Below are 21,627 nucleotides of genomic sequence, written 5' to 3'. Positions count from 1 at the left end.
TTATTAGTCCTTCACAAGTGTGCAATTCTTCTCTTGAATTGGGTCAGTGGTCCCAGGGATGAAGTCAGGAATGTCTTCGTCAGGTCTCTGTGACCTTCTGGTGAGATCCAAGGCCCCCTTCTTCATGATGGATTGACATAAGGTCCAAGTGCTGGGCATTGTTTTACTGGTTTCAATATGTTCCTATAATGGTTCACTTGCTCCACTTCCTTCTACAAATAAGCACATAATATAACAATTAGCTTTAGCTTATGCATTTAATAATCATTAACCTATTGGTGGTGTATCTTACTTCAATATGAATTAATCCTAATCCTCAGATAAAATCTTAACCCTTGAAAATCATGATTCAAGGAAATCTACATGCCTTCTTCTGCCCCCTCCTTTGCACCAAACACACTCCTCTGCAGAGCCTTCTAGACCTCTCTCTTCTTTTTATGGACAAGGTGTTTGATAACCTGGTGCCTACAAAACCCTCACCCTGCTTAGCTGTGCCTTTTCCCATGGCAAGGACGTGCAGCTATCCCACCTTTGCATTTCAGGCTCTCAGAGCTTTGTTCTCCTTTCACAATTAACAAATGAGCAAATGTTCGTGAATGTCTCCTCCAAACCCCTTTGAAACGAAGCATGTTTTTCAGCTGCTCTCTGCTCCTGTGATCTCTTGCTAATCGTGCTTCTTCCTCACTGCTCCTGCAGCATTTTGGTAGCCTTTGAGCACTGTGTAATTTCAGTGCTGTGAAATAAGTCTGTGGACAGCAACTAAGCTGCTAGATTGGATAGAGGCAACTCATGCTGAATGTGGAAAAAGGAAAGAATAACTAAGTGCAAAAAGCATTTCAAGTGGGTCAAAAATTGCTTTATTATGAATGATAGACTACTTTTGCTGATAATGGGGCACTGTCTACTGTGATTCATCGCAGTCAAGCAGCATTAATTTCAGAGAGAAATGGGACAGAAGGGAAACTACTCTGTTGATAATGGGGTGTTTTGTGTGGGCAGGCACTGTGGCGACACTAAATTATTGCACTCTGCTCATTCAGACCTGACCTTCTCAGCCCTTTTAAAGTTAAAGTTATATGGTGTACAGTAAAAAGTGAGTTAAAGAGTGTCTGAGTAATTGAATCAAGTGTGTTAATCAGATAATATAGGCCTGAAGCATATTAAGTTTTAAACAAAAGCTTCTAACAGATTAACAAAAATCCCAGAGTAAACAAAAACCCATTCAATAAGGGATTGATAACTTTGGATTTCAAACCCTTCATTAGAAGAATTTTGCTGCTTTTTAACTAACTTCTCTCAGTGTCACATTTGAGAGACCCCAGGGAGCTATAGCTCACTGGAATAAATTCAGCCCTGCCACATAACATCATAGTGTATTAGTGGACATCTCTTTTAGTAGAAAACTCTCTTATTATGACTCATGAACACTGACAAGCATTACAGATTATAATTTCTTTTTGGGTATGTGTGTGTGTTTGTTCAAATTCAATCAGGTTGATATGCTACAATGTACCATTTAATTGAAATTGAATTAATAGCTACCTCATTTTAACATTGACTTGGTAAAATCCTTGGCCTGTAGAACTCAAGAACACTACATGGTGTTAAAATGACACCACGACATCAGCTCTTTTACAAAATTAATGCACCAAAATAAATTGCTTCTTTTTTCCCTTGTAATTCTTCTTGTTTTGAACTGCTGCCATTTGCACAAACATCCTCCATATTCTGTTTTCATTTACAGAACAAAGGTATTGCAGAGATTTGTAATGCGGTGTTGAGACCCCTCCCTAATTATTTCTATAAGAAATGGTGAGAGCTGTGAGGGTTTTGCAATGCCCAGATCTAGAGTATTGTGGTTTTCCTTGGAAATTTCATTTTGTTTAAAGGGAAAAGATGTTATTTTCTTGATGTGGCTGGGAACTTCAAAGATGTGGCTGAGTCTCAAAGCTCTTTTTCCTCAGATGTGCATTTTTACTTTCAGTTAACTGGTTGGTTATTATGATGGATGATAAGGAAAGACTTGGCTCATGGAGGGAAATTCTAAGCTTGATGGAGCTGGATTTTACCATTTCTTGGTAAATAAATAGACAGAAGTTTGTGTAATGACTTGGACAAGTATTTTAAGAGAGCTGGACAGTGACAAAGGATCTTGGGAAAACTCAATTCAGCTTCACTTATCCATAGGACTTAATTTCAGTCATGGAGAATCTTGATTGAACAATTTAGACATCCCATGGCCTTTTATCTATGAGGTCTGTAGGGTCTATTATATTATCTTATAATTTCCATTCTGCCTCAGGTCAAGTGCAGATTTCTATAGTACTGGGAGAACTAGTAGTGGGAAAGACTTGTCTCCAGACTAACCAGAGCAGGTCCCACGCTAGAGATTGTTATTTTATATATGTGAAACTACGCTTGAAAACTTCATTTTCACTTTTCAGTGTGCTTTAGTTATTTATGACTTTATGCCTGAAATTTTGCTATACCTTTGTAAATCACCAAAGAAATATTTGAAAGGCTACTTTTCCCATTGAGTAAAAGCAGTCATAACTAAAAGGTTTATTTAGCTTATTTACATCTGGATTCTTTTTGTCAGCCTTTTGTACAATTTTCATTTCATTTCAGCAGTGCTTGCTTCATAGTCTACAGATCCACAGGGTTATAGCTGGGCATTCTGTAAACAACACATTCATTTTAATGGGAACATATTATTTTTTTAAATATGCTTTTGGAGTTAAAACGAAAATTCTCTGAATGTAAATTGTGCTCTGCTGAATAGTAATTTTAAAAGAGTGACTGGAAAGTGACCTGTGTATCCTTTTTAACTTGTATAACATTGAAAGCCTTAGAAATTTTACCATCATTCACTTTAACACATCAAAGTATTGCTGGCTGAACTCAAATCTCTCTGAAATGCTAATCCACACCCTTCACTGTAGTGAAATGAACATACAGATGGTTCTTCTAATTACTTGGGGAAAGAAAAGGGGATGATTTCCTTTAATGATTTCCCCTTCTTTCCTGACTGAAAGCAGTTTCAGCTCTTCCCTCCAGCTAATTTGACGATTAAAAGACGCCTTTGTCTTGCTTTCAGCTATTGAGGTTTCATTGTAATTTGTTAAAACTTTCTGTCATGAAGCGAGGTGTGAACCCAGGGCTGTGTAGGTTTGGTTCAGAGGTCATGTGAAGGGGAATTACGGCCTTGAATATTGAAAGCCAGGGTGCAGGGGGGTTATTATTGCATCGATGGCAAAGATGGAGTTTTCAGATTGAAATAGGATCTTGAGTCTGAGATGCAGGAAGTTATTGGCTGAGGAATACACCCCAGGTATTCGTACTCCAGACTCATGGCAGCTCCATTTTCCCAAGGATACAAATGAAGAGATTCTAAATACATTCCTTTGAGCTGTTGACTTCACTGGAGCTTTGTGGGGTAATGTGCATCAGGGGAAGTGGAGAAAAAGTGGCTTAAGACTAAAAGCTTCTAATTTTTGCTATTAGATTAGAACAAAAGTTCAGATTTTACAAACTCTATCCTGAAAAATGAGATCCGCACACTAGGAACAGTTGGTGTGAGCACTGATCTATTGGTCCACTACCTCTCTTGATTTCTTCTGACTTGAGATTTGGCTACCCTTTCACTCTGTTTCGAAAGTTGTGAACTATGGCCTTGCAAAAAACCTCTTTGTCAATGGCAGGGTCATCCCACAACTCCTCCGAGTGTTTCACTTCCTTCTACATGGAATCAAACTGCTGCTGTCTCTTCAAGATTCCACAGAACAAAGAAAGTTACCATTTAATGGCACTTTCCCCCTGAATATTCTAGAAGCTTTTGTGTATTTTTCAATTAAAATACTCAATGGGAACAACAACAAATGAAGAAAGAAAAGCTTAAATAAATACAGGTACTTCAGTCATTCTGAGCTTTTAACTATGCATCTTATATAATCACCTTCCATTAACAATGCTTTCTTTACTGTTTTTGAGGTACACCACTTCTCTCCAAGCTTTCAAAATATTAGGAATAATATTTCAGTTCTCCAAAAGAATAATTGAGAGGCAAGAATTAAATTCAGTGGGGCTTTTTTCCTTCTTCATTTTCTACTAGACAGAATACTGTATAATACTTTTGTCCAGTAAAACTCTAACCAGGTTTAAAAGCTATTTTCCCTACTAGAACAAAAACAGGAACCATTACTGATATAGAAACGAGTTTTGGCCTTTTTGAAAGTACAATAATGTACTTAGAATCTTCAGAAGAGGCTTTGGAGTAGTTTGTTGCCTAGGGCTGTGTATTTTGATTTTGTCTGCTCAAATCTGGCTTTGGAATGTTAGAAAATAAACTGGAGAAAAGGAGAATGGTTAAATTAGAAATTCTTGTCTTCTTGCTCCTCTTGAGTGTTGATGCCTCACATTGTAGTAGGGAAAGGTTGTTTGCCTACATAAGACATCGACAGATCTGGATTTCTTTGTCAGTTCTATCAGGAAAATCTATCCTGCTCCAGGGTAAAAATTATCCAGCCTCAGATTCATCTTCCCTGGTGTGGAATTGACAGTGATCTTTGCTTGGTGTCAGAAAGACCTGTTCATTATTGTGTTTAAAATGCTGTGAGCTTCTGGGCTTGTTCCATTGGCATTGATTAAGCTGTCTTCTGTTTGGGCAGGTCTTGCCTTGTTCTATTGCAAGTCCCTCTGAACACCTGGAGAACTGCTTGAGTAATAGGGCTAAAATAATAAATGAGTCCTACATAACTGTATCAGCTCACTTCTATGGGGCTTTTTTAGATTACTCTAATTGTAATCATGAGTCACTACAACTGGGAATGAAATATCTGGAACAACGCTTATGTTTCTTAATAGAAAAGATTTATTTTGCTGTTGTGATGAAACAAAATATACGTAAAGTGATGTAATAATTGTAAACAACTGGGGCATGCTGGACCTCAGATTTCAGCTAAGATCTCATCCATTACTTATTTTGACATTGCAGTGCTTAAATGCAAGTTTTTAGGAAAAAAAAGAAAATCCAGGTTAAGTCTCCCTCCTTCTTTGTTTGCTTTCACTATAATTCATCATCATCAGAGGGTGGTTACATCCAGCCCTGAACTGAGTGACCATGGATAACAAACACTTAGAAATCTTACAAAGTAAAACAAATCTGTTCTTTGAAACAAAAATACCTGTGGAAAAATGGATACATTATGGGGTAGGTATTTATAGTAGCAACTGCATGTTGAAGTCTTCTAATTGATGGGACTTCAACCAGTGCATTCAGTTGAAACAAGAGTGTTCATAAAATTAGAGCTAAACCATGACTCTTAGTGCTACTCATGTACTTGACAGAGCCCATGGGTAAGAACAATTCTCCCATCAAAAATGCTGACACAAAATAAAAAAACCCACAATTCTTAAAGAAAAACATTAGGGGAAAGCTCCTATGAGATTAAACTCTTAATCTAAGAGCAATCAAGTAATGGGAGAGCATCCATGGGGAATCATAGGACTTACAAACATGAGCTGAGGATCTCTGCAGATGGGGATGCATTCCTTCTTGGTAAGACTCATTAAAGAGTGGAAGAGTATCCAAAGGAGAGGCTGACAGAGGTGAGACAGGAGGAGTCACAGTAAAGGAAATCTGATGGTCTTTTTAGTTTCAAACTTCTTGTGTTAGATAAAAAGATGGGGAAGATGACAGAGCTGGAGAGAAACATTCTAAAGCAAATATGTTAAAAAAAAGGGCAGGGGAGAAACTGGACAATGTTGAAATCTGCAGCAAAATTCACACTGATTTTCACAGGAAGAGAGTCTTTAGTCATTAATACAGCTATTTTTAATCTGCTATACATATCAGAATAGCATGAAAGAATAAAGAGCAGAAGTGGTGCGTGGAGACAAGTAATGGAAGTAGGAGTCATCATTAAGTGATCATTCATCTTCTATATTCCTCTAATTTCTTCCACATTTATCCTTTTTGACTTATTTTGCTCATCTGACAGTAGATGCCATTAATGGCTGCTGTGAGCAGAGAAAAAGAAGCAACCAAATTCTGTTGTGGAAGAGAAATGCAGACAAAGAGAATAAACCCAGGTGTTGAAGTGTAGGTAGAAGGGATCAATGCACATACATACACACAGAGAGAGGGAATAGTCCTGAGAGCAAATATAGATCTGTACATTTGGAGGGCAGATGATCATAAACCAGCCCTGCTGTAAAGGTACTATAAAGTTTTATTTTATTGTTTAAAATGTCCCTTCCTCATTATTAATGTAACTATACTGAAAACATGCATAAGGCTTCATAAGAAATTCTGTTAAATTTTATTCTGATGCTGTAGGTTACGAAAGTCCAATCTCTCCTATTGTCTTTCTCTCTCTTTTTTTTTTTTTCTTCAAACAGGAATTGCATGAGAGAGCAGAACAACTCAATTCTAAATAGTGTTCTTATCTCTGCATAATGTTATTATGCAAACTATAATCAAACTAGATGACAGTCCTCCAGACAAACCTTTATTATTAAGAGCTTTTAAAGCTCCCAGGCAGATTGCTGTTAGTGGGATAGTTAATTAAATGGAAGTTGGATTTTATTACTTTTTATAAACAACTAAGGGCAGCTGGAATGATGTTGGTCCTCTGGGTTTTTTTTCCTTTCTGTTTGACAAATATTAATTGAAATCATTGTTCCATGAAATCAGCGAGTTTGCTCATGGCAACATGGTTGCTCAAGAACATCAGGTGGCTGTTGATCTCTTCTGTCCTTTATCCATCACCAGGGTAAATGGAAATTTTGGGGTGGTGCAGTGTGCTGGGTTTTGCTGGGATAGAGTTGATTTTCTTCACAGTACTTGATATGGGGCTGGAAACAGTGTTGATAAAATGTGAGGTCTTTGTTACTGCTGAGCAGCACAGAGACAAAGCTTTTTCTGCTTCTCACCTCACCCCACACCACCAGCTGGGGGCTGGGGGATTCACAAGGAGTTGGGGGGGCACATCTGGAACATCTGACCCCAGCTGTCCACAGGGGTGTTCTCTATCATATGGTGTCATGCTCAGCATGTGAAGCTGGGGAAAGAAGGAACGGGGGTTGTTTGAAGTGATAACATTGGTCTTCCCAAGTGGCCACTGAATGTAATGGAGCAGAGCTTTCACGAAGATGACTGAACACCTGCCTGCCCATGGCAAACAGTGAGAGAATTCCTTGTTCTGCTTTGTGCACGCACTGTCATTGTCTCAACTTTTTCTCACTTTTACTCTTCTGGTTCCCCCGCTATCCCATCAGTTGGAAGTGAACTGTGTGGGCTTAGTTACTGTGGATAAACCACAACATTCAGGAAGTAGGAAATGCATAGGAAATGCTTTTTTCCTTCTTTAGTTCTTGGGGAGAGATCCCTGCTGTGGGCAGAGTTCAATACAACTTGTGGCCCAACATTTTTTCATGGATGGAGAATTTCAGTGGGAAAAGCACACTTTGTAGCTGGTGGGAGAATCCCCAGGTACAGGGGTGGCTCTGAGAGCCATACTCTTGCCTTTCAGGGATGGTTTGGGCTTTGTCACACAGAGGGGGACGCGAGCTGATCCTGGGGTGAAGCCGCGGCTCTGCGGGCGCTGTCCGTGGTACCCAAATGTCGCTGTCCGTGGTGCTAAAATGTCATTGTCCCTGATGCTGCAGTTCCCCGCTGTCCCTGGTGCTTCAGGCGCTGGGAAACCTCCTGTAGGTGTTCAAGCCCCTCTCCATTCGCCCCCACGGTGCTGCAGAGGGGCACCGTTCCTCCGTGGGGCTGCAGAGCAGTGTCATGGGCAGGGCAGCATTTGTCAAGCCTCAGCTGCTGGGTTTTTTGGCAGCCCTCGCCTGCTCCAGGCTGAACAGCCCGCAGGACCCTGGTTGTGCAGGGACCCTGCCTCTCGGCTCTTCAGGGCTGCAGGGAACAGCTGGAACACGAAATTTCTCCAGCTCAACTTCCAATCTGCAGATGTTTGTGGCAGCCAATTCCCACGGTCTGCTCTGGCTCGGGGCACATGTTTGTATTGCTCTCTGCATCCCTTCAGGACCTGGAGCAGAGGAGAAATGCCAGTTTTTCTGGAGCGGTAGGAATTGTTGGATCTGATGGATATGCAAATCTGCCTGCATAATTTTCCATTTTTATCCTTCCTTGTAACAACCTTTAGATCAGAGACATTCAGATACCTTTTCCCAGGTGAGTTCTGACAGAGCTATAAAAACAAATAAGTGTATTTTACCACGATGTGTCAGCAGTATTGCCTAAAAGTACAATTAGAGATGAAGAAGAAAACTTCTAGCTCTGATATTCCTAAAGATTTTGCCCCAGGGATTTTTCTGTCTGTTTGTTTGTTTGTTTCCTAGTCCTGTCCATGGGAGGGCTTAAGACAGCAGGTGTCTCTTAATGTAACATTTCTGTCGTGGGTTTACAGAAGAATCTGTAGTTAAAATCTGAAATTCTATTGCTGTCTGTCCAATCAACTCAAGTTGGTCAGACCCTATTTTTTAGCAAAATTCTACTTTAGCATGCTCAAGCAACATATTAAACACAAATACCTCTTTAGTCATCCTAAGGTTCAACCTATGGTTCCTGTGCTTACTTAGAAATTAAAAAAATACTAACCCACTCCTGCAACAACAGCACACACACACTGAAACAAAAAAAAAATTCCTCATAACTGTGCACTAAAACCCAACATAAAAAAACAATCAGCTTTTCTTTTCTTGGTCATTAATTCCTGCATGGGCTTGGCTGAGAAAGAAAATATTAAGGAGCTGGGGACATGGGGGAATCAGGGCTGCTTGTATCAAGTCTCAGCAGTAATTTTGTAGGAAGGCAGATTAGAGAAAGAAGAATCAGTGATTGTACTGACTGAAGTGCCTTGTGACTGAAATGATTTTACAGAGTGACTGTGCTGACCCTGCCTTTCTCCCTGCTTTGTAAATCAGCTGCTCTGAGCAGGTGCTGAGGCCAGCAACAGGAGAAATTTGACTGGCAAATACTTAAGTGCTGTTCTAGTAGATCTTCACAGGCTAGTGCAACAATCTCCCCATTGAAAAATGTCAAAGAAAACTACAAACATAATAAGACTGAGTGTGAGCTGTGTCTATCTGTGGGGGTGTACAGGTACATAAATTTTAAGTCTATCTTTTGAATTCTACCTACCTATTATCAACAGGAATACTGCTGGAAAAGGTGATAGTGGAGATATTTTCCTGTAGGAGTGAGCACAACCTGAAGCCTGTGTTGATGAAGGATGGAAAGGAACCTCCTGAAACCCATGCCCTATGCAAGGAATCAACCCACATGGATGTTTTTATCTCCCATAATACACTGGTTGTTCAAATAGCAAGCGATTACAAGGGGCAATTTGTTGCCCTCCAACCTAGAAGTGTTCTACTTTTCATCCTAAATTTGCCCAAAGTGAATTTGTTCTTTCATTAGTGTTATTCCTTTCTCTAAATATGTGTTTTCCTGCCCTGGAGTTTACCATCCTCCCCAGTGCTTTTAAAGAATACAGTGCAATTCTGCTCTGGTGAATAGACATTTATAGCAACAAAATTGTCCAGAGGATGTAGAAAGTAGAGGTGAATTCAGCAGGAGAACTCTCACAGAGCAGTAGATTTTCTTTTGTTTGCATTTCAAATGCACTGTCTGTTCCTTTCTATAGACCCACTACAGAATTTGCTTTGTCCTAAGCCACAGTGAAAATTATTATAGTGACCTTGATTTTGTCTTTTATGACAGGTTTTCCTTCTATTTTCCCTCAGGCTTTCAAAGTTTCTCTGTTTAATTGTGCAGTCATCTGCCATGTCGTCTCTGATTCCAAACTTGGTGTTTCTACCAAATATACTTGGTGCAGTCCTGCCTCTTGCGCTAACATGTTAAAATGAAAAAAGCTGCCAAGGCTGGTCAATCCTAAATAAGGTTCCTGAGCCCCATGAATAGCTGCTGTCTTCTGGTCCAATTTCTTCCTAGATGCTGCTGTTCTTTTCCTGCCTCACAGTTCTTAGGATATTTCCTCTGGTACAGATGATGGTTTCTTGTAAGTTACACAAACCCAAACTGAGAACTGCTAAATAGTCTATGTTGAGAAAATAATTTTAACAACATTGATGGAATGTTAATTTCACAAAATCTTCCCTTGGTGTTCTATTCTGCCTATTCTCTCTTGTGTGCTTTTTTCTGTCCTTAAATCTAGTCTAAAACCTTCTAGTCTCAAACCTACTATAAAGCTGCTGTCAGACTACAGGACTTCCACTTTATGTACTCTTTTTCATCTATAGTGAATTATTGTAATCTAAATCCTATGTTTATCAAGTTTGATGCCTTGAATTTGAGAAAAGCAGCAGCAACAGCCAAAAAACTCCTAGACAACAACAACAAAAAAACCACCACCAACAAAACCCCAAAACAACAAAGGAACAAAAGAACCCCTTAGTTGTAAACATGGTTTTTTAGAGTTTAGGGACTGTGATGTCTCAGTCCACAGCAAGGATAGGCAGGATGCATTTATTGCTAAAATGGGGGAAGGACAAGCTTCCCTGACTTGAAATTGTTGTATGAAATAAAATCTTGCTCCCTGGCTGGCCAAAAGAAGATTTTGGTAAAGGAACCCCCAGCCTGACATAATTCAAAATATGCAAATAATCAGTTTTTATTACAGGCTCTGCAAGAATTACCTAGGCTGTTCTGCACAGAACATTTTGGAATGTTGGAATGGCTCTAAATATAACATAACATCAAGGACAACCAGGGCTTCAACAGACACTCAACATCATTCCTGTGTGTGACAGCCTAATACACTTGGAATGTCAAAATAGTTCTAATATGATGGTAATGCAGTTTCTGTGACCTTTTCTCTTTTAATGAGGAAATTCTGCATGTGAAAAGGACTTATAATCCATTCAGGAAGGACTCTGTCAGATAGCCTTGGAAATTCTAAACAAAATTGATATTTGCAGTTTTAGAAGGAGAAAAGATTATTTCCTTGGGATAAATTGCTGTGTTACTTTTTCTATTCAAGCCCTTATTAAATATTATCTTTCCAGATCTTGGCTGTGGCATACAGCTGAACTGAAGACATTTTCTGCCTGAAGCCAAAACAAACAGAAAATCACAAAGAGAAATAGGTGTGAGCTTTCAGACAAAAGGTGTACCAGTTACTGGTTTCAGAGGAGAAAAAAAAAATTTAAAGACAAGGGAAAATGCAGGAACATTGCCTGGTACAGCTTAAAATAAAATAACATGTAAGGTTAGTTTTGTGACCTGAGTGTTAAGGTGACCTTGAAGGCTTCTTGAGATGATACTGTGTTTGATTTTTTTCACACAGTGAAGAATTAACCTTTTTCTCATAGGAATACAATGAGGATATTTATAGGATCTACTCTGCAGCTCTTGGGAATGAAACAAAATATTCACTTATTTAAAAATGAAATTTAAAATTATTTAATTTGCAATGATATTATTGTGAGGTTTCTTTCCTCACACAATCCTTGTGGATCCAGTAGGATGTGGGTAGTATGAAAGCCTTTTACATATGTCCTCCTTCATTTTTCCTATGTTTTGGCTTCTATGAGGGGCCATGTACTACTGCAATCCTACTTTAAACCAGGCCAAACCTTTCTCCCCCATTAAATGGAGCAATTGAATTGATGTGTTTTAGGAATTCTGCAGCATGCTGCTTGTCACCAAGCAGTGTGGTTGCACTGGGTGGTGACAGCAGTAGGAATTTCCTATTTCCTTGCCTCTTTGCAACCTCCCCCCTCAGGTCCCTCAGCTGTTCTGGATTTGGGTATATAGAGATAAATAGGTACTGAATTCCCTTGGGTCCCATACAGCTCAGAGAGGTGAGATTGGAACCTGAAGTGGGCTATAACATCCAATTTTTAGTCTGGGTCATGGCTAGGTGACTCTAGCCATGCAGTGAAGGATGACACTCCTGAGCAATGGGGTTACACGCCCGTGCTCCCCTCAGGCTGGAATTACAGCCATATTCCAGTCCATGGCATACTCTAACCCTGGCTGCAGCAGCACAGAGCCAGCACTTGCCTTGCTTGAATTTCTCATCCTTCACAAGCAGAATGCCTCTGGTCAGGACAAGAGCTACACAAGATTAGCTTCTGTTTTATGATTAGGGAAAGAAGTAAGACAAAAATGAAGCCTATTTAAACTTCTGATTTCTGTCAAATGGCATAAAATCAAAAGGATATGGTTCTCCCCATAGCCTCCTAGAAAATAATGGAATAATATTTCTTTAGTCTAACTGACTAGGACACAAATTGTCATTTAAAATTGTGTCTAAATCCTCTGAGTGCCTTACAGGACGTAAAAATATTCTCTGCTCTGAAGCATTCAGAAGTTAGGTTGGTCATTAGATTTTTTTATTTTCTCTAGACATTACAAATGGATGCAGTGGATTTTCACTGTTTTTCACCAGATGAGGTCCTGGTCCCGGGTTGAAATGGAGAAGAGTTAAGGGAGAATTAGTGCAATAGACAAGAACAGGAGGGGGATGTCTAATTAAGTGTTCTGTAAGCACATATCCTGAATTTTCTGCTTTCTAACATCTGAACCAAGCAAAACAGCTATAGATTGTTTTACAGACTGGTTTGCACTTGTCTGGTATAGAAAAGGTTAACAAATCGAATGCAGGAATGAAGAAACACCCCAAATGTTTTTGGGTAGCTGAAATACTAGTAGAAGTTTGCTGTAGTTCTCAGCAGGTAAACCCTTACATCTAACCTATTTGGATGCTAATATTTCCTTTGAGGCGCTCACACACATTTGTTTACTTTTAAAGATGTGTAAATCCTACTGAAAATAGCCATAGTGGCTGAGTAAACATTGTAGCACCGGTGGAAAATAAATTTAAGTAAAATAAGATGCTTTGTGCTACAATAGAAATGCACATTTCTAATCTTAACTTCAATCACAGGTACATAGCTGAGACCCTCTAGTGGCATAAACATTTATTTGCCTTCAGCATGTGATTAAAATTCTATTTTACAGTCACATTATAGCAACGAAATTACAGGTAGTATTTTTGGACACTCTGGGGGCTCTGGAAAAGCTAATCTAGGATTAGATACTGTGCAGGTTCATGTTAATGAAAGTAAATTGATTTTTAGATGTGCGGGGCAATTATAGATGCACTGGAAGGAGAGTGGAATTTTTGAAAGGATATTCTAGAACTAATTACTATCAGTAAAAAACACACAAAGAGCAACGTAATACCCAGGGCAGCCAATGGGGATAAAAGCTTATACATAAATCTGTCATGACCTAGTAGTGAAGACTGTTTAAAAACAGTGATCTCCACTTAGCTTGTAAATGCACATCGCCCTCTTTCTCACTCATATATTCTCTCTGCCTCTCTCTCTCTGACACACACACACACACACACACACACACAGGCTCCTGGATTTGCAGAAGACAGACATCTAGGACACTTCTTGGCATCCACAGGAAAATCATATGGGATTAAAACCCCCCAGCAGTAAGTACTCACTGCATTAAATGTTTATTAAGTGGCATGCTGTCAAAAGCTAGATTTAATAGCAAATACAGGAGGACTTTAATGGAAATTGGTTGTATTTGATTTTTCTTAGGACTTGCTGAAAACTGCCTCTCGAGGGTTACAAGCTCACCTTTTGCATTTACAGCTGCTTGTTTACTATCCATGTGGTAACCTGTGGACAGCCAGAAATCCATTCATTATCCCCACTGATTGAGTGCGGGAGCAGCGCAGTGCTAACTACTTCACTCAGCTGACGGCAGACAACAAAAGGAGGAAAATGATGAATTCGGACAATTTAACCTCCCAAAGCTTCCTCTCTGCGATTCACAGCAACACCAGCAATTTATTCTCAGGGCTCCAGTTTGTTCAGTCCTTCAAGCCACTCATCATCCCCTGCTACTCGCTGGTGGTTTTTATTGGTGTCATTGGGAATTACCTTCTCATCTATGTCATCTGCAAGACAAAAAAAATGCACAACGTCACCAACTTTCTGGTAGGCAATCTGGCTTTCTCAGACATGCTTATGTGTGCAACCTGTGTGCCCCTGACCCTGGCCTATGCCTTTGAGCCCCGGGGATGGGTTTACGGGCGCTTCATGTGCTACTTTGTTTTCCTGATGCAACCCGTCACGGTGTTTGTGTCTGTCTTCACCCTGACTGTCATAGCCGTGGACAGGTACTGTGCCACGGTGTACCCGTTCCGCAGGAGGCTCACCATCCCCATCTGTGCTTACATCCTGGCTGCTATTTGGCTGCTGAGCTGCACTTTGGCTGCCCCAGCCTTGGTGCACACCTACCACGCAGAGTTCCCGGAGCTGGACTTCTCCATCTGCGAGGAGTTTTGGTTCCACATGAAAAGAGATCGCTTGGCTTACGCCTACAGCACCCTCATCATCACCTATGTGTTGCCTTTGGCTGTCATCTCTCTGTCCTACCTGAGGATCTCAGTAAAGCTGAAGAACCGTGTGGTCCCAGGCAATGTCACCCAGGGCCAGGCTGAGTGGGACCGTGCCAGGAGGAGAAAGACTTTTCGCTTGCTGGTCTTAGTGGTGGCAGCCTTTGGAGTCTGTTGGCTGCCCCTGCACATCTTCAACATGATAAAGGACATCGACATCAGCTTGATTGACAAGCAGTACTTCAACTTCATCCAGCTGCTGTGCCACTGGTTTGCAATGATGTCTGCTTGTACCAATGCCTTCCTCTATGCCTGGCTCCATGACAGCTTCAGGGGAGAGCTGAAAAAAATGTTTGCCTGGAGGAAGAAGAAAATTGGACCTGCTACAAACTGCATTATGGCCAGTGTGGTGCTGTAAAACAGAGCTGGTGGGAGTGCCCCTCCTTTGTACATGAACATTGTAAGTCTTTTCCGCTTTTAATTAGTCCTCATTCCTGAAATTTGCCTTTAGGGCTCAATTATAACAACAGAGGTCCCATGTGCATCTTCCCCAGCACTTCCACTTCTAAAGGAGAATGACAGGCAGATGTCATGCCTCAAAAATATCTTTATTGCTTTGATTGGAATTAGAAGCCAAGGAGATGTAAGCACAATAAGATACAGGGATTCTTTCTATCTGTGTTGGATAGTACTGTCAGTACACACATGGCTTTTGGGGGACAGAGAGAAGCAAGGATGAATAGGACATAAATATCTCAAAGAGGGAGTGTTTTGGATTGGGTAAAAATGAAATCAGTGTGTCTATCCAGAGTCTATTCCTTAGCACAGCCTCTAGGGTAGAGGAATTACAACATTCCTGTAGTCCTTTTTGGGTCAGGGCCATTTCCTCATGCAGCCCCAGTTCCCTGACCCTACTGCAAGTCAGCTGCATTGTCCTCAACAGTGGCGAGATAATTCCAGCAGGCGCTCTCCTTTGGAGGAGTCTTTTGGGAAGAAACAATTTCCTTTGAAATTCACCTTTCAAAGGGACTTAAAAGCTATAATCAACCTAATGATTTCTAGTTTCTTCCTCCCTGAAAATATCTGGAATAACAGTTAAGTGAACAGGACAAAGTTGTGAGAGGTTTCTTCCGACCTGCTCAGCTGCAATCTGGGATAGCATGAGAAACTTTCTGGCACTGAACTGCCATCAGCCAAAAAAGCAGCACAGTCCAGGGCAGCTCTGGCCATGGTCAGCAAGGACATCTCTCTGACTGTACCTGCACATGGCCAGAGACTTCTCTGTTGGGGGCAACGCAAAAGGACATGAGGGGAGTGGGAAGAAAGAGGTGGTTGCTTTAGATTGTAAATCCTACTGTGAATCTGTGAAAATAATTTTGCTTATTGTGCTTCAGTAAAATTAATCTGATAAAAACATCCCCCAGATCCATATGCCCACCCTGGGAAAAGTGTTGGAAAACATTTGAAATCCCATTTCACAAACTTGCTGCAATTTCAAGTTATTCTACTGCTGGTAATGAGGGCATTAAAAGCTGATTACAGAGGCACTGAATGAAGAAGGTCCATTTAAATCGGGCATTACTTGCATTCACTCTGTGATTATGTGTGCCTGCCTTTCTTACCTCAGTTTAAAGGTTTGAGTGACCTTCTAAAGAATGTTTTGCTTTTGCTGAATTTCAGGCAATGTTTTTTTTTCTTGAAGCTAAATATTGTAAGTTACTGAAATAACTGGTCACTTTGAAAAGGCAAAAAGCCCACTTCCAAACAGACCAACCTAATTCTAAAAGCTTTTCAATCTCATTTTCAGGAATCATTTAAAAAGTACATAGAGCAGGACACCAAGAGAGCACTGAAACAACACAAAAAGCAGTTTCCAATAACAAAAAATCCTGAGTTTTAGAGATTTTTCTTCTGTAGAATTAAGTAAATTCAAACTGCTAATTTTTCAGTTTGTAAAGGTTAATTAAGATTGAGATGGTTCATAATGTCTACAACCTCCTGCACTAAATACAGAAAGTGCTGTCACCCAGAGGGATCCAAAGCCCAGTGGAGTCTTCCCAGACTTTCTAAACCACAGCAGTCCTGGGATCTTTTCTTCCTTACACATATTTTTCCCTCATTTACCATCACTGCAGTTTGACTTATTCATGTTCTCTTGAACGATAATGACTGGAGATGGTGACTGCCAAGAGCTGCATGAAGCAAACAAGGATTTCTCTCTCAATTTGCTTTTCCTTGAGACAGAAATGAAGAGCTGTTCAGTGCACGGATTGTTCCCACAGTGACAAATGCATTGGGAATATCTCACTTCAGGCTGCCTCTGGAGCTGCTCTTAGAGCAGTGCCAAGGTCTGGCAGCTCCTGGAGATGCCCAGCACAGCTGGCACCCTCATCTAAGTGCTGGTTTAACCTGTATGTGTCTTAATTCTGTCAGGATGTGAATTTGCATCAGAAAGCTCAGAGCCTGCCCTTGTTTAAGGCCCTCTTCACAAGCAGATTTTCAGATGCACCCTGAAATGATCTGCATTCCCCAACTGTGAGCTCCTGAAGCTCCTTCTCTCTCCTCCACAGCCCCCTTGGTCCACCTCAGTGGTCCTGTAATGCCATTTTTCCAGGCTTTCCCTGCACAAAGGAAGTCCAGTCCTGAGCTTGAGGTCTGGGGGTTCCACAGGGCAGAGAACAAAGCATAGCCACATTCATTGAGCCTCAATTCTGTTAACTGAGCCCCAAGAATCTCTGCCCTATTTAATTATTGTTTTGTCCGATATCCAGACTAATAAACAATAATAATATTTTAAGGCACATTGATGCACTTCTGTAATCCAGTTATGCAAATAAACATATTGAAAGCTGTCATGTGAAACGTGTTTGCTAATCTCCACCCCTCTCCAGGGGACTGCTGCAGTTCTGGGAAGGACCAAGGCTCATCACTGAGGCATTTTTGGTGGTATATGTTTTAATTGCAGTTTAAGAAATCATGGCATGCTTTTATTTTGTAGAGTAGCTCAGTTCAAAACTTGAAAAACCTATAAACTACACAAGTGCTTGATCAAACATAAACTATTCCCTGTGGTCAAGAGTGGGGCTGGCATTAAAAGGCAATGTACTCATGAAACACATAGAAAAGTAAGCCAGGAATTAGATTAGAAAGTGATCAAAGCTCACTAAAGTTGAGATCAGGCAGCCAAAGGAAAATAATAAAACCTCAGTTAGGGTCAGGTAGATTTGGTCTTTCCCCCACCTCAGGGATATCTACTCAAAACAGTCACCAAAAACTAACTTGTCTGTGCAGTGCATTGCTTTAAATAAATTTTCCTTGTTCTTGGTTGAAGAAAACTCAGAGTTATATTTGTATTACATTTGGGGAATGTCAGTTTATTTGGGGGGCAAAAGCAGCTCCTGCCATAAGGGCATCACTTACAGGAGCAGGGGAGTCTTTCACAGCTGATAGATGGGCTGGGGAAAGCTGATGCTCTTCATACCTGCTGAACAACAGGTGCTCTGTGCAGTTTTAATTGAGAAAATTTTGCTTGATTTCTTGTCAATAATTAGTTGTCTAAGGTGATGGAAGCTGAAAATGGCACACCTGCATCTGGGGATAAAAACAATGTGAAAGAGGAACTGTACAATGCATCAATCTCCCCACCAGATGAAAAGAAGACAAAAACAACCTGCTGGTGGTAAAGCCACTGCCATCTTGGCCATTTCTGCATGAAGCAATGTAGTACAAACTTTTACCTCCAGTCCTTCCTTCTCACTGCTCACTGTCTTTTTATTTTCTCAGGAAAAAATAATCACATTCCTCCTCCTTACCCTGGAGAAAAGCTTGCTCAAGGCTCAAAGCAAACATTTGTTCCTCTTGGAAGGCATACAGAGAGGGAGAGCTTTCTAAAGGGAAAAGGGCTTTCTGAAATGAAGAATATCCTCTTTTCTCATCTTTCTGCAAGACATACAGGCTCTGAACAGAACCATTTGCTGTGTGGATCTGCAGCTGGCCTGGCCTGACACTTGAAACTCTGGCTTTTGTGTTTACCTCAAGTAAATACTCTCCCCATTCTCAGTGACCTCATTTTGGGTCACAACCATCACTAACTCTGATCCTTTGCACTGATTTCCCTCCACAGCAACAAGATGATTCCCTGAAGGTCCCAGAGAGGAGCTGCAGATGCATCTGAGGTATCTATCCTATACTAATGGGATTTTTCCTTTGGAATTCACTTCCACAATCCCCATCTCAAGAGCAGGGTTGAAGTCTATTCTTACTGTGTAGTGACATAACCAGATGGGACTGGCTTCCCCAGGCTGATTTCAATAAAATTTTCTATTATTTGTCTCTCTGCTCCCTGCTCTTCTAACTCTCCCCCAGACTTTTGAAGCCATTTATCAGCTACTCAGTCGAAACAGGAGCCTCAAGGTTGTTCCCACCTGAAATTAGGAATATTGGCATTTCCTCATTGCTCCCTGGGGAAGAAAAAGTCATCAAAGTGCTCTCTCTTTTTAGGAAACCCCACAGGATTACACAGGGATCGGATATAAGGAAAAATTTCTTCACCAGATGGCTGGTCAGGCATTCAAACAGGCTTCCCAGGGCAGTGGCAGACCCACCATCCTTGGAGGGATTTAAAAGATGTGTAGATGAGGTACCTGGGGACATGGTTTAGTGGTGGGCTTGGCAGTGCTGGTTTGACATCTGGACTTGATGATCTTAGAGGTGTTTTCCCACCTAAATGATTCAGGACTGACTACTTGATACTCAGGCTGCCTCCCTACAGGGCAAAAAGTGAGAGGTAAAGGGCATGAAGCTCAAATGTATCTCACTGGGAGTTATGTCCCTTTAGGATCTATACATTTACTCTCTTCACCAAGAAGCAAATGGGATTGACTTTCCCTTTCTACATCTTTCTTTGTCAAATTAAGTCACTGAAGCTAGTGATCTATGTAAATAATAAAGCACACACTCAAGAGCTCCCCAGTTCATGTCTCCAGTCCATTGGAAATCAATTTGGGATCACTTTTTGAAGCTGACTGGGCTCTCCATCCTTTGCATTTTGTTTATGTTAATAATCACATTGTAATTTCCCTGTGGTTTTTGTTTGGTTTGTTTTGTTGGGTTTTTTGTTTGTTGGGTTTTTGTTGTTGTTTTGGTTTGGATTTATTTACTTATATTTTTTTAATTTCTGCAGGGAATATCCAGAAGAAGATAACAGCAAAAATCTATACCTACATTTCCTACAATTCCTACATTTCCATGAGTCACTGGAGCAAGAGGACTGCAAGGAGAAGCTTGAAGCTTTCAGCATGGAGAGGAGCTCTGCCTCTCCTGCTCAGCACAGCTCTGGGTCTCCAGATAAGATGCTGGAAAGGCAGCTGGTGGCTCACAGAACAGGAGTGGCTTTATTGCAGTGCTTTGTCAGAGGCTGGTGCTGGTGTGGGCTGGGGATCACCCAGTGCAGCTCATCTTCTCCCAGCAGCATCACCAGAAGGGTGACTGCTCAGCCTGGGGCAGCTCTGCTCTGGGGAGGCTCGTGGTGTTGTCTCTTTCTCCAGCTTCTCAGCCACAGGGAGATGTGTTTGTTTACTCCATCACACCCACAAGACAGCTGAAAAAAGGTGACATAGTGCACTGTCCCAGGCTGCCACCACCCCAGCTCGAGTTTGTGACCTGCTGTGCTTGGGAGTGGGAAGGAGAAGCAACAGCCTGTGCTGGGAACCAGCCCCATCTTGGGCTCCTGGAGACAGGGCAAGAAAGAAAGCAAAAAACCAAATTTCTGATCTTCAAGCTAACAATAACCAGCCAAAGGGTAAATCTGTAACCACCCAGAGGCTGTTCCTGTCCCAAGCCTTCTGGGAGTGTGGTCCCTCACCTGTGGCGTGTCAGCTCGGTGTATTTGCTTTGTGGTATCTTTCTGCCCTCCCCTCACCCCCTCAGTGCAACAGGAGCAAGCCAGGAAAAAGCAGGAACATTAGGGTGAGGTCCACATCCCATCTCTGTATGGTCCAGAGGCAGAGGAGTTGAGGGCAGATGCACTTGTGAAAGGGTTTTTTAAATAAAAAGAATTTAAAGGTTAGTGATGGAGTTCCAAGGCAAGTGTTCAACCAACCCACTCCTCAGCAATGGGAGAAAACTCTGGAGGAAGTAAGATGACAAAAAATATCATGTGCAAGAGCTAGCTATCAGCTAAATAACAAATATATAATACATACAAAGTATTTCAAATAATTAACATGACAAAATTATCACTCAGCTTTGGAATGATTTCCCCTCGACTGTTGGATCATTTTAAAATTCAACATCTGTTGTTAATATGCATAGATTAAAAAAAAATAATAATAAATTTGAAACCATCTGAAGCACTCAACAGCATATGGCAGACCTGTTTAATCTTAATAAGTCAATAATATTATCATTGTGAATCACTTCTTCATTAAAACATGTATTAATGTCTGTTGCATAAAATAATGTCTATTTGTAAAAGACTTTTGTGCCACCCATGCAATTTTCACTTGTCTCAGTTAATTCTAGATTGCTTTGATACTACCTCCTCTTGGAAAATTGTCACCGACTGAGGACAGAGGAAATGCAAATCATCACCTGTCAAAGTTCTGACAACAACACAGACAAAGTGAAGGGAAGATTTTGAAGACCTGTGTTTTGCTGTAGTGACAAAAATATGGATTTCTTTGCTTTCAAGGCATTGTGGAAAGCACTGTTCCAAACAGTTCTTACCCCACCCATACCTTGTGTACAGTGTCTGACAAAATTTGTATTATTTCACAGTTCTTAACATTCTTTGCTTATTGCTAAATGAAGGAACTATTCACATGAACAGCTTAATTTACAGTGTTGAAAATAGCGATAATTAGGCAAGCACCTTCTCTTCCAGCTCTCACATGAGTTATTTACAAACAGGGGTGGAAGGTGGGTTTGGAGAAGGCTGGATTGACACAAGAATGGTTTTAAAATTTTTAACAGTTGTAAATGAAAGCTAAATGAAGAGTGTCAGTACAGCTTTCTAAATCTGAAGCTATTTACATTCAAATATTGAGACTCAATGAAGTGGATAAAAGGTAATGTGGAACTACACAGAGTTTCACAATTTACCTATTTAAAAACAGTTGCAAAAATGGAAAGCCCTACAGATTACTCTGAACGACTTTAGCAGAAGGAAAATAGAATACAAGGGAAGTTCCAAACTGTTTCCTGTTATACAATATTC

The 21,627-nt window shown here is 40.8% G+C and overlaps 1 protein-coding gene across 2 annotated transcripts; it reads left to right on the top strand.

Annotated features, from left to right (window-relative positions):
• Positions 1–13,303: 13,303 nt before the first annotated feature.
• PRLHR (prolactin releasing hormone receptor) lies at positions 13,304–20,902 on the top strand. Of its 2 annotated transcripts, none has more exons than XM_041717102.2 (4): positions 13,304–13,496; positions 13,663–14,871; positions 18,535–18,586; positions 19,594–20,902. In XM_041717102.2, exon 2 carries the CDS (start codon positions 13,795–13,797, stop codon positions 14,827–14,829), a length of 1,035 nt encoding a protein of 344 aa, XP_041573036.1. In that variant the 5' UTR covers positions 13,304–13,496; positions 13,663–13,794; the 3' UTR covers positions 14,830–14,871; positions 18,535–18,586; positions 19,594–20,902. The 2 variants fall into 2 exon arrangements, with proteins under 2 accessions (XP_041573036.1, XP_041573035.1); XM_041717101.2 differs by having other exon boundaries at positions 13,609–14,871.
• Positions 20,903–21,627: the final 725 nt, after the last annotated feature.

The sequence above is a fragment of the Taeniopygia guttata genome, chromosome 6 (assembly GCF_048771995.1).
Source record: "Taeniopygia guttata chromosome 6, bTaeGut7.mat, whole genome shotgun sequence".
NCBI classification, from domain to species: Eukaryota; Metazoa; Chordata; class Aves; order Passeriformes; family Estrildidae; genus Taeniopygia; species Taeniopygia guttata.
The sequence above is the reverse complement of the archived record's forward strand: the minus strand, read 5'-3'. Positions and strand labels throughout refer to the sequence as shown.